General features: G+C 57.2%; 1 protein-coding gene across 6 annotated transcripts in view; it reads right to left on the minus strand.

Moving 5' to 3' along the window:
• Window positions 1–605: 605 nt before the first annotated feature.
• Window positions 606–12,730, minus strand: part of GSN (gelsolin) — a 55,570-nt gene continuing 43,445 nt past the window's right edge. For all 6 annotated transcript variants that reach the window (XM_062207644.1, XM_062207641.1, XM_062207643.1 and 3 more), the window contains 10 exons: window positions 11,926–12,014; window positions 11,611–11,826; window positions 8,732–8,865; window positions 6,683–6,773; window positions 4,583–4,753; window positions 3,839–4,013; window positions 2,882–3,006; window positions 2,611–2,688; window positions 1,524–1,584; window positions 606–1,009 (listed from right to left, as the gene is read on the minus strand). In XM_062207644.1, coding sequence (XP_062063628.1) covers window positions 840–1,009; window positions 1,524–1,584; window positions 2,611–2,688; window positions 2,882–3,006; window positions 3,839–4,013; window positions 4,583–4,753; window positions 6,683–6,773; window positions 8,732–8,865; window positions 11,611–11,826; window positions 11,926–12,014 — 1,310 coding nt within the window. In that variant the 3' untranslated portion in view covers window positions 606–839. The remainder of the gene's footprint in view (window positions 1,010–1,523; window positions 1,585–2,610; window positions 2,689–2,881; window positions 3,007–3,838; window positions 4,014–4,582; window positions 4,754–6,682; window positions 6,774–8,731; window positions 8,866–11,610; window positions 11,827–11,925; window positions 12,015–12,730) is intronic.

Genomic DNA, 12,730 nt, shown 5'->3' on the forward strand with positions numbered 1-12,730 from the left:
TTCCCTGGGCAATTTCGGTGAACAGTCAGCTTTGGAAACACACACAGGATAAACACACTTGGCACGCATGCGCACGTGCGTGTATACACACACACACACACACAGCCTGCCCACCACAGGCTCCTCGTGCTGGTTTTGGTTCTAGATTCACACACATGGGAGTTCTCTCTGCAGAACTAGGACGGGACTGGGTAGGGAGCAGGCATGGAACAAGGGCAGACAATGTGGTGAGAAGAGATGAGGAGGATGGAGGGGAGCAACGGGACCCGGCCTCTAGCGAGCTCCTTCCGCTGCTTTGATGGCTCTGTGGCAGTTCACAGAAATGTCCAAGAGGGACCCTCCAGCATCCTGAACAGAAGCAGAGGTTCAGTGCCCACGGACCCCAGGGGGACACAGGAGTGGCCCTCCCCTACCCCAAAGACATGGAGCATCCCAACGCAGTCCCTGTGCCAGCGCCCGGGATTCCACACCCAGGGTGGAGGCGGCTGGGGTGCAGACTCACAGGCACCTCCCTGGGCACTCCCCCAGGCAGGACACAGGCTGCCTGTCACTCCCAGGTGGGTAGGGGCAGCAAGCGAGTGAGGAAACAGTCAAACCACCGAGGCTAACACACTTCAAAAAGCTTTTATTGTATTTAATATCCAAAGCACGGATACTTGAGACAATTTTGCAAGGACCCTGAATTTTTGCAGGGTTGATTTTGGCTACGGTAAAAAAAAGAGAGAGAGAGGAACACACACACACACACCCAGAGGCGCCCTGCTCACCCTAAGGTCTCTTTGAGAGATGGACAGTTCCAGAAGGCACTGACGGGTGACATGGGTGGGCCCTGCCCTTCCTCAGGCAGCCAGCTCAGCCAGGGCCCTGTCCAAGGGGTCCACAGACCAGTAGTTGTCATCCCAGCCCAGGAACCAGCCCACGAAGGAGGGGGGCTCAAAGCCTTGCTTCACCACGGTGATGGGAGTCCGCCGGTCCCGGTTCGCAGGGTCCGTCTCGATGTAGCGCTTAGCTGCGGGCACGCGTGGGAAAGAGAAGCCCCGGGGATTCTCAGAGCCTCTCCCTCGCCCCAGGGAGGGCAGCTCAAAGAGAACCGCCTGGGTCCTACTGACCCTGCTGCCCCGGCCCTGCCCTGGGCACCAGCGCCCCCTGGAGGCAGTGACGCCCCGTGGGTGCTCCGCCACCCTGCCCAGGGACAGCACGGGCCAGGGACCACAGTTAGCGCCCTGCTTCACATGGCTCTCAACCCTCTTTGGAGGGGTTCCCAGCACCCCCACTCAACTCTAGGCAGCCATGGGGATCTGCTTTTCAACTCTGACCCTGACAAGCGCAGCCCTGGGGCAGCTGGGCACTGCGTGCAGCTTCTCTCCCCGTCCTTCCTTCCCCTGGGATAACCTGGCTTCCTCAGGGAACTGGGCTGTCTCCCTCCCCAGGCAGGTGAACGAGGGGCTGACCATGGACGAGGAAGTCCTCGCCCAGTGATACGGCCTCCCAGGCTGCACCGGGAGCTGCACCCTGGGCCTCACCTGAGGTCAAGGCTTCCGTCTTCTCGTCCTCTTGAGAATCCTTTCCAACCCAGACAAAGACCTGGCGGTGCGGGAAATGAAACATCTGTGAGGGTGCAGAGCAACTTCGCCACTGGAGGCAGAACGGGGAGCAGGTGGCAGCCCAGGCAGGGCTGACGGCAGAGCCGCAGGGCCATCGGCGAGGCTGGGAGGGGGGACAGGGCCCGCACACCCGTGACCCACCCGCCACCCTGCGCTGGCCTGCTCTGTCCTTTTCCACCACTGACATGGAAAACCTCCACATTGACGGCTTCTCTTGAAAACCTGCTGGGTTCGGCAGCCCTGGACAGTCCTGCTCACGTGGGTGAAGCCGAGCGGCGGCTGGCGGCTGCCCCTCTATGTGGGCAGTGCCAGTGTGCCTCAGGCCCCACCCTGCCTTAGGTCTCCCCATCCCAGCCTGTGTCACCCATGACCGGCACCAACCAGGTGCCATCAGGCACTGAGCTGGAAATCCCTAGCGGTTCATGAATTAACCCTTCCAAGGTGTTTATTCGTTCAACAAATGAGCGGTCAAAATGGATTCTCATTCATTCATCCAACAAACATAAATCCAGGGTCCACCAGTGCCAGTCCTTGTGTGTCTCGGCCAACATGGGTCCTGCGGCTTGGGATTCAAAACAACTCAGCCCCACGACCACGACTTTGGGTCTTAGTATACAAGTTCTGCGGCATCTAACAGAGCACCTGTCACTGAGAGACCAGCCGCCACCAGGCTCCAAGGCTCTCAGGAAGCCCCCCTGTGGCAAGGGGTTGAGTCTATTTTGCTCATCACAGAATTCCCAGCACTCAGCACTCTGCCTGCGACCAGCGGTGCCAAATACATGTTGGCCAAGTGAATGAGCAGACATGTGAACTGATGCATTAAGTCACCAGTGGGACAATCCACAGCCACAGCATTGCTATGGGCATCACCACTCCATTTTACAGGGGAGGAAAGGGAGGCTCGCAAGGGCAGTGGCCTGCAGCGGCTCGGGGGTTGTCCCAGCAGCACCTGCTGCACCTGCCCCAGAGGGCTGGGGGGTCTACCTCTCCCCTCCCCCTCCCTCACCTGGTCCCAGGTGTCCAGGAGCATGACGTCATCAGTAGCCAGGTCTTCCTGCATGAGCTCGCCGGGAACCTCTTCGATCTGGGAAGGAAAGAAGTGAGCAGAAGGGCATCAGTGAGACATCCTCCCTTCCCAGGGTGGGCATCCTCCGTGTGACCCCACCCCAGAGTGAGCGGTGGGGCGGGATCAGCCGGCAGGGGCCTCCAGTGCCTCCTCCCGGCCCCATGCTGCCCACCCGCCTTGAGCCTCCCGAGGTGTCTGCACAGGGGCTCACCACAAAGCGGCCGATCTTGTTGGAGCAGGCAAAGAGGCGAGGAGGGTGGGCGTCCATCTTCTTGTCCTTCAGCCGTGGGGACGTGCGGTAGGCGGCCTTCCCGCCCAGGGCCTCCCAGAAGCCATCTGTAAGGGGAGGCCACAGCAGCTGCCTAGCGATGCTGGCCGCCCCACCCTTCGCGCCAGCCCAGCCAGCTGCTCCCTGGCCGCACCTCCTTCTTAAAGCCCCAGGGCCAACAGAGAAGGGGCCCAGGGGAACTTGGAGGGCTGACACACACCCAGGACGACTTCCGGCTTGAGGCTAACAACAAGCACCACCAGATGGGGGTGATTATCCCCACTCAACAGTGAGGCGGCTGGGGCTCAGAGAGGTTCAGCAGCTCACCCAAGGCCACACAGCTAGTCAGTAGTAACACCAGGATGCACATCTTGTCTGACTCCCATATTCTTCCCACTGTACCTAATCTAGTTCTGCGCTGTCCACATGTGGCTACTTCAATTTAAATTCTTTCTAATGGAAAGTCCTGTTCCGAGGCTGGCACTGTGGTGCAGCCGGTTAAGCCTCTGCCTGCGGCACTAGCGTCCCATATGAGCACCAGTTCAAGTCCCTGCTGCTCCACTTCCAATCCAGCTCCCTGCTAATGCACCTGGGAAAGCAGTGGAAGATGGCTCAAGTGCTTGTGGGTGAAGCTCCTATTTCAGCCCTGCCCAGCCACAGCCACTGCAGCCATTTGGGGAGTGAACCAGTGGATGGATGATCTCTCTCTCTCTCTCTCTCTGTAATTCCCCCTCTCAAATAAGTAAATAAATCTTTAATAATAATAATAATAATAAAAGTCCTGCTCCTCATCTCCACGAATTCCTACCAGGCACTTCTTCAGTGTTCAACAGTGCTCAACAGGGAGGGAAGCCAACAGCTGCAGGCCCCAGAGAGCGGCAGCCCCAGCCCAGCTCCTACCTGGCTCGCTGCCTTCAGCCACCTGCACAGGTTGGGCCTGCAGCACCCTGAGCAGCTCCTGGGCCCCCTTCTTCTCTGCCTCACTGGCTCCTGCACCTACCCACAGGTAGGCGGCCGATGGGGTTTTCAGGACAAAGGCGTCGTTGGAGTTCAGTGCACCGGCCTTGGGGATGACCTGGGAGGGCAGCGCTGGATTAATCGGGAAGCAGACAGAACACAAGAGAGCCTGCGGCAGACCCAGCTCATGGGCGGGGCCTTAGAGAAACCTGCCCTGTCAGAGCTGGGGGTGCAGACTTCGCCCACTGAGGGGATTTAACTGACCCCCTTGAATCACTAACACGCTGTGGCCAGCCAAGAAGATCCTAGAATTCTGGGCTATATTATAAGAGGCTGAGTGCCCAGAACAAAGGAGGTTAGAGTCCCATTCTCCTCTAGGCTTCTCAGGCCATCCTGGACAATTGGATCCAAGTCCATGCCTTCCACCATGCAAGGGACTGTAGCCAACAGCAATGCAATCGGGAACAGTGCCCAGGCTGTCTAGAACAGTCTGCATGGAAGGTAGTGATCTGCCCATTGTGGAAGGTATCCAAGGGGCCCTGGGGGGAAGTCTAAGACAGACCAGCCCGCTGCCGGTTCTGCTTCACCCAGCACCCAAGCACACCCCGTCCTGTGCCTGGATCTGCCCATCAAGCGTGGAGGCCCAGCGAGCGCAACGCCTCCTGTGGGCTGGGACCTGAGTGTTACCTCGACGGCTCGCGTGGCGCCGGAGCTGCTGGCCCGGACCTGGAAGAGGCGCGTGCTGGCAGGGGTTGTCTGGCCGCCCTCGCGGGAGGTGCCCCCCTTGTAGATGATCATGGGCTTCCCGCCGAACAGGCTCATGAGGTGGGCGGGCTCCTTGCCCTGGACCACGCGGCTCTGGCAGGGAGACAAAAAGGTGTGGCGGAGAAGCTGGGGTGGGGGGGCGCCTGCGCTAAGTGGCACTGGCTTGTCCCCACAAGGAGGCCAGCACGCTTGTGCCTGCGTGTGGCGTGGAGCCTGAGGCCGATGTGCCCAGAGGGCGGGAGACACTGCCTTGGCTGCTCTGACCCCTCTCCCCCACCCCACCCCAGTCTTGCTGACTCTGCGTCTGCTCCTAGGAGCAGGAGAGCCGCTGTTTGCAAACATCCCCTTAAGCGGAAGTGCCGGGACTGTCGGCGGACACTCTTCCAGAATGGTGATGCCAGCCTTGGGCGCAGAAGCCAAAAGAACCTTTCAGATCTAGAGAGACCCCTCCTGCACGGCCAGGGCACCGCGGACATAAGCTGTGGGCAGGGGGCTCGGAAGTGGGAGGCAGGAGGCCCAGTTCTATCTCAGCTGCTCCTGACCTGCGCGTGTGCCTTCTCCACTGGGAGCTCAGGTCAACCCCACCCTGGTGGCGAGAACCCAAACGCGTGCCCCAACCACATAGCTCCTTCCTCCGTAAAATGAGGCCAAGGATGTGACTCCCTTCCAAGGCCATCGCTGGGGTGCAGTGAGCTAAGCCAGCCATCCTGTCACTCAGGATACCCAGACAGCCTCCTAGGTCAGGGCACTGACCCCACACCCAGACCGAGCGCCCTGCCCACTCCCAAGGGGAGGATGGAGAAGGCGGAGTTCTTGTCTGTGTCCCCCACATCCTGCTCCGTGGTGTGGCTCTGCTGCCCTCCAGGGTGCCGCACAGTAGCCAGGGCAACCTTGTCATGGCAGCTTCGCCACTCGGCCACTTCCTGTCCTTCTCAGGAACGAGGCCGATGGCGGCCCCTGTGCACTTCCTTCCAGCTCACACTTGGTACCGTCTCCCTCGCTTCAGCACCCAGTGCTCCCCCCCACCTCCGGGACTGCACGCCCTCATCCCTCGTTTCCTTCATTTTTGGCCCGGCTGCCTCCTACACGTCGTTAGGCCCCGGCTGTCTGCTTAGGGATGGCCTTCACTGAGGACGTGAGATCCCATCTGGATGGAGGTCTCTACTCTCCAGGCCCGTGGAAGGGACCCGGCCTCCTAGGCCAGGTGTGGCTCTGGATGCTCTCCAGACGTCACCTCAGTCCTCACAGCAGTCCCGAGAGGGGTACCACCGGCATCTCCACGTGGAGAACATGGGTGCACGCGCAGGCTCAGTGAGTTGCCCAAGGTTGTCTGGAGGGCAGTCAGGACTCAAATCCCGTGGGCTGGCTCACAGCCAAGCTCTTAACTGCTCTGCCACATGGCCTCTCTCACTACCCTCTCCCACTGGGGAGAGCATTTCCACTGGCTGCACACTTCACGGCACGGGATGATACGTCCTTGAGTGTGCGTGTGTTTGCTGAGTGTCGATCTCTCCCTGGAACATAAAGCCCATCAAGGCAGAGGCAGTGTCTGTGTGCCATGGCTGCTGATACAGTGCCAGGCACATGGAAGCCCCGCCTAAATAAAGATCTGTTGGATGGATGGATGGATGGATGGGTGGAAGGATGGATGTGTGGGTGGGTGGATGGATGGGTGGACAAATGGACGGGTGGGTGGGTGGATGATGGATGGGTAGATGGATGGGTATAGGTAGGTAGATGGGTGGGTGGGTGGATGGATGGATGGATGGATGGATAGGTGGGTAGACTGATGGGCGGATGGATGGGTATAGGTAGATGGATGGGTGGATAGATGGATGGGGGTGGGTCGGTAGGTGAATGGATGGGTAGGTAGATGGATGTGTGGGTGGACGGATGGGTAGGTGGACAGAGGGGTCAGTGGATGCATGGGTAAGCAGATGGATGGGTGGACGGACAATTAGGGATGAGTGACCTGAGGGAAAAGGCCCAGGTTGCAGGCCAAGAAGCAGTGGGCTGGCTCACCTGGACAGGGGTACCTCCCAGCTCCTCGTCCAGCTGGGCAGTCAGGATGGCAGAGGCAGCCACCTCATCCTGGGTAGACTGGGCGCCCTGCCTGGAAGAGGAAGCAGGACTCAGCCTGAGGTCTGCACACAGCCCTGGACCTGAGAAACCCACAAATCTCCACATTACAGGTAACCAAACCGAGACACAGAAGGAAAGAGACTCTCAAAGCAAGAGAGCCAGGAACCGAACCAACACTCCCCACTCAGCTCTGCACCCTCCTGTCTTACGCAGGTTCAACCACAACCTAAATGTGGCCCTCAGGGGACCGCTGTGCCATCCACGCTGGACAGACCTGAGAAGTGGAAAATGGTGGCCAGGACACTTCTCTGGGTGGAAAGGCAGCTCAGAGAGCCAACCACAAGTGCCACATGAGCCCATCTGTGGGCCGAGGCATCGGTTGATTCAGCCCCACGTGGATATGAGCAGAGGGCTGCACAGATGTTCACAAAAGTGGCTGGCGGTTGCTCTGAGAGGGGAGGGTTAGGGGAGGCGGGGCTTTCTACTCCACCCTTCCTTTACCACCGAATTTCCCATAACCAACGTCTGTTATCTGAGGAAGCCACACAATCTGATACATCCGTGAACCAACATGGCTAGTTTTTTAAAAAAGCCTTCCCGGGAGTTTTGTTCACTATGTACATGTTCACACACACACACACACACACACTTAAGCTGCTTTTGAAAGGTTGAGGCTGTCGAGTTGAGAGGCAGTCTACAAGGCAACGGATGAGAACTCTTGGAAAGTGGCAAAGTCGGGAAAACAAAGGAAACACGGAGGCTCTGTTACAGATTCGAGGAGAAAAGGGAGACTTGCGAGTGACTGCTGTGAGGGCTCCCAGGCTGGACCCTAGACCAGCAGGGGGCACTGGCAGTCCGGTCAGGTGCAGTGCAGAGATTAGTACACAGGGTCACAGCAACGCTAGTTTCCTGGTGGCAGGGTACAAAAGGTGTGAACAGGGAGGGGCAGCCGAGCAGCGACCTAGAACGGTCTGTACAATTTCTGCAACTTTTCAGCAAGCCTAAAACTATTTCAAAATAAAAGTTAAAAAAAAAAAAAAAAAAAAGAAATGCAGTCAGTAATTCACAAAATGTCTGAGATGACACAGGAAGAGGAATACAAGCTAAACCACACGGGGACACCATTTTTTAAACCACCGGGTTGACAAACACCCAAAGGTTTGACTGACAGTGCACTAGCTACAGAAAGAGGGAAGCAGGAATTCTCCCTTGTTGCTGGTGGCACCGCAAACTGCTAAAAACGCCATCAAGGGAAACAGGGTTTCCTCTATGGCCAGAAAATCCCCCTCTGGGCACTTCTCCTGCAGGAACCTCTCTATGCATTCAAAATGATCCCTGTTTAAGGTTACTATCACAGCAAGGCCACGAGGGCTGAAGCCGGGACTGGACCCGCCCTGGCAGCACATGTGTTAACAAAGCCACAGCACAGCCACTCTGCTCTTGGCAGGCTGAGCTCCAGGGAGAATTCGGCCCGGGGCACCGTCCACAGTGTGCCGCCTGCTGGGTGAGGAAGGGCGAGGATGGGCGTGTAGTTACAGTGGCCAATATTTGCATAAAGAATTACTGGAAAGATATTACCAGAAATTACGAGAGCGGGTGGGGTTTGTTGAATGCAGAACATGGGGACAGGGGTGGGAAGAAGATTTCTCAACCCTTTTATTCCTTTGAGTTTTGAACCATATGAATGCATTGTCTGGTGTCTGAAAGAATTTTAACACAGAAAACCGTGTGGGAGGAGAGACCCCAGCACGTACGTTGGTTGCATGGCCTCGTGGGAGCAGCCCGGCTCGTCTCTCCTAACCATGGACACGTACCCTTTGGATAAGAATCACTTAAAAGCTGTTTGGAGAAACGAGTGGGGACGCTCTGTGGATGAGAGCCTTGCCCAGCTCATGTGGCTGACACCCCCGCCCCCACCCCAGCCCACTCTCCCCTTGCAGCCACGCTCAGACCCAGCCGGCATCCCCCGTGCCGCCCCTGGACACCCACCAGTTGTAGATGATCTGGCCCTGGCGGCCGCCGTGGCGGTAGTTGTACAGGATGATGTAGCTGTCGCCGCCGTAGAACTGCCCGTACGTGGCAGGGTCCACAGGCACTTTGTTGGAGCCTTCAATCCTCCAGATCTGCCAGGGCAAAGCTGCGGTCAGACCCCCGCCCTGCCCTGCCCCGCCCCCAGCTGGGGAACCCCTGCCCAGCATAGGACGGGACAAGCTCGTTACTGGTGACTCTACACCGGCCCAGGCTAAAGTCACAACATCTGCCCAAATCACACAGCCACCAAACAGGTGCGGCTGGGACTGAATCCCAGGTTTCCGGCTCCAGATCCTCACACCATGCCCTGTCTCACCTGCTCTTCTCCCTGGAAGGGGACGTTCCAGCAACTCACAGTGAATGCAGCATGGTGAGGGGTAACAGCTGACCCAGACTCAAAATAAGGCTCCGCCCCCTTATGGCGAATGACCTTGGCAACACAGGGAATGACCTTGGCAATGCGTGGAACCTCCCCGAGCCTCAGTTTCCACATCGGGAAGATGGGGATATAATAACCCCTACAGAGCAAGCACCGAGCCTAGAGGTTAAGACGCCCGGCTCTCATAGCAGAGTGGCTGGGTTTGATCCCGGGCTCCATCTCCCGATCCCGGCTTCCTCCTAATGCAGACCCGGAGAGGCAGGCCACAGTGACAGCTCAAGTAACTGGGTCCCTGCCACCCACAGGGCAGCTCTGGATCGAGCTTTGGCTCCATTCTGGCCCTGGCTGTTGCATCTGAGGAGTCAAGCAGTGGACAGGAACTCGCTCACTCTGTCTCTGTCGCTCTTACTCTTTCTGCCTCTGCCTCTCTATGCCTCTCAAATAAACAAAATTTAACAACTAACAGCACTGTGGCTGGCCCTGTGGCATAGCGGCTTAAAGCCTGCAGTGCCAGCATCCCATTTGGGCACCAGTTCAAGTCCCGGCTGCTCCACCTTTGATCCAGCCCCCTGTGTATGCACCTGGGAAAGCAGTGGAAGATGACCCAAGTGCTTGGGCCCCTGCACCCACTTGGGAGACCCGGAAGACGCTCTTAGCTCTTGGCTTCAGCCTGGCCCAGAACCAGCCGTTGAGGCCACCTGGACAGTGAACCAACAGATGAAAGACTCCTCTTTCTGTCTCTCCCTCTCTCTCTGTCTCTGCATTTCAAATAAAATAAATAAATCCTAAAAAAAAAAAAAAACAACCAAAAAACTAACAATACCTTCTTCAGAGCATTGTTGCAAAGCTCAAATAAGTTTATTCATGAAAACCCAGCACTGTATCTCACACGAGACAACAGCCCCGTAGCTACTCTACTGTTACTCCTATCGCTACTGGATTCCCCAGATTTCAGAGTGCCCCCAGGATCCTTGCTGGGTGACCTCAGGATGACCCCTGCTGGCAGGTGTCTGTGCTCTGGTGCCACCACTTCTTCCTAGTGGTCACGAGGCCCTGCAGCGCCACCTGGTGGTGCTGTGGAGACAGAGTCCTCCAGGTCCCAGGAAACAGAACTCCATGGTTCTCTACACCTGGAAACCCTTGAAGGTGATGTAGTGAAATTACCCCCATCCCACAGGTGAGGAAATGAGAGCCAAAGAGGTTAAGTAACTTGCCCCGGGCCACACAGCCGTTCTGCCAGAACTCGGTCCACACCACCCTGAATATTCTCACTGCATCCTCTCCACCCAAGAAGTCATGGATGAATGAGAAAAATACCAAAGACAAAACCATTAACAAGAGGACACTTTTGTACTGTCAGCAGTAGGAATACAATCCACGTTTGCCTGAGGCCCACGCATGAACACCTCTGAACCCCACTCTACGTCTCCATCCTCACTGTGACTTTAGTCTCAAAACCACGTCTCCCCAACCATTGGAACGACTGCCTCACAGCTCTCTCCCTGCAGTCTTCTGCAGCCAACCTGTTTTCCCTTTTTGAAAAAAAATTTTTTTACTAGGCTATCTTATTTGAGAGGCAGACAGAGACAGCAACTCCCCCCCCCACTAGCTCACTTCCCAAATATCCGGGAGCCAGGAGCTCCATCAGGTCTCCTTTGTGGGCGGCAGAGACCCAGCGACTTGAGTCTTCACCAGCTGCCTCCCAGGGTGCACACTAACAGGAAGCTGGAATTGGGAGCAGAGCTGGGGCTCGAACCCAGGAGCTCCGATAGGGGATGTGGGTGTCCCGAGTGGTGCTTCAACTACTGGGCCAATTGCCCACACCTTGTCCAAGCCCATTTCCACAGTGACTTCCCAAAGCACAGAACTGAGGCTGTCATGTGTCTGCATTAGAAACATGAAGATACCCTAGGAGTACTCACTGGTTCCAGGAGCAAGTCGGCACCCTTGGAACTGGCACTCAAGGTCCCTCCCCAAGGATACAATCAGCACCAGTCTCTGGGGACAGCTCCTTCCTCCCCAAACCCAGTCTGTCCTGTCTGGAATGCCCACTGCTCTCCACTCTTCCCCTAGGGCAGGAACTCCCACCCCTCCTCTGACACGCAATCCCAGAGTCCCTGTCCCTGTGAGGGCTGCCCCGGCCACCCCACCCCCCTGGCCTCTCTGTGTTCTCACGTCTCCTGGGCTCCCTCCCACCTCCACCTGCACAGGTCTGAGCAGTGCACTGTGGCTGGGGTCCCCTCCCCTCCCCGAGACCAGGCACTTGGCTCAGGGCCTGGAACGCAGCAGGTGCACAGGACACACCGGTTATAAAAACTGAGTACACAAAGGGAGTTCACCCTCACTCACAGAGCAACATTTTCTGGGAAGCAAGAGGCAGGCAGGGACCCCGGGTGCTGGCTAGGGAGCAGGGCGGGGCCTGGACACACCTAGCCCAGAGGCCCCTCGGCCACAGTACCTGTTTCTGTCCTGTGCCGTCATCATCCATGCCGTGCTGGGCGGCCATGGCGGTGGAGGTGTGCAGGGTGGCCGCATCGAAGGGCACCCGCTCCACGTGCGCGATGTGGCTGGAGAGGTACGCCAGGCCCGGGCCGTCCGTCTGGTCTGGGTCTCGCCAGTTCTTGAAGAACTGCTTGAACAGCGGCGTCTCCCCGCCATCAGGGAGGACCGAGACCTGGGATGTGCAGGGGAAGAGCAGGGTGTGGCAGAGCCTTAGATACCCAGTGCACAGGGAGTGGGGACACCGGCCCCCCGCCGTCCCTCCCAGCCCTACCTGGGTCTGCTTGGGGTAGTTCATCTTGGAGATGAAGTCGGAGGCTGTTTTGAGGGCTGCCTTCCTCTCCTCCATGTTGGCCTGCTTGCCTGTCAGCAGCCAGGGAAGGCGAGAGAAGGTTAGGAGCCTGGGATCCTGCTGTGCCGAATGCCCAATGACCAGGCAAAGGGGCAGTCAAACCCCCTCCCTGCTTTTGTTTAAACTGTGGACAGCCAAGGCCAGAGTCAGGGCGGAACACTCCCAGAGCATGGATTTTGTGCTCAGAACTGCATCATCGGGCCTGGGTATCTGCAGGTTCCACAGCTGTGGATTCAACTAAACTCAGATTAAAAAAAAAAAAAATACTCAGGAAAAATTTTTTTAAAAAAACCTCAAATTCCAGAAGGTTCCAGAAAGTTCCAAAAAGCAAAACTGTAATTTGCCACCCGCTAACTAGTATAATGAATGCTCATGAATGAAGTGTTGTACGAGCGGTGTGTTAGGTATTACAGGTAAACAGGTGACTTCAGGTTTGCTGGAGCCCATAGGCTTAGCATTTGATGCAATGGACTTGAACATCCATGGGGCTTGGTATCTGGTGAGGTTCCTGTAAACAACCCCTGTGAATATCGAGGGACGACTATAAAAAGATTGTTTTATGTAACCCACATGACAGCTCTATGTGAGAAAAGTCATCATTTGCTTGTTCCCACAGACACAAGGAGGCCAGGCTAAGAGACGTGACGGCGGTGCCCCAGCGAACGAGACAGCTTCGATTCAGACTCTGCCCCAGTGCACCCCCAGGCTCCTCCACAGCGAGGGCTCC

This window comes from Lepus europaeus, chromosome 12 (assembly GCF_033115175.1).
Source record: "Lepus europaeus isolate LE1 chromosome 12, mLepTim1.pri, whole genome shotgun sequence".
Lineage (NCBI taxonomy): Eukaryota > Metazoa > Chordata > Mammalia > Lagomorpha > Leporidae > Lepus > Lepus europaeus.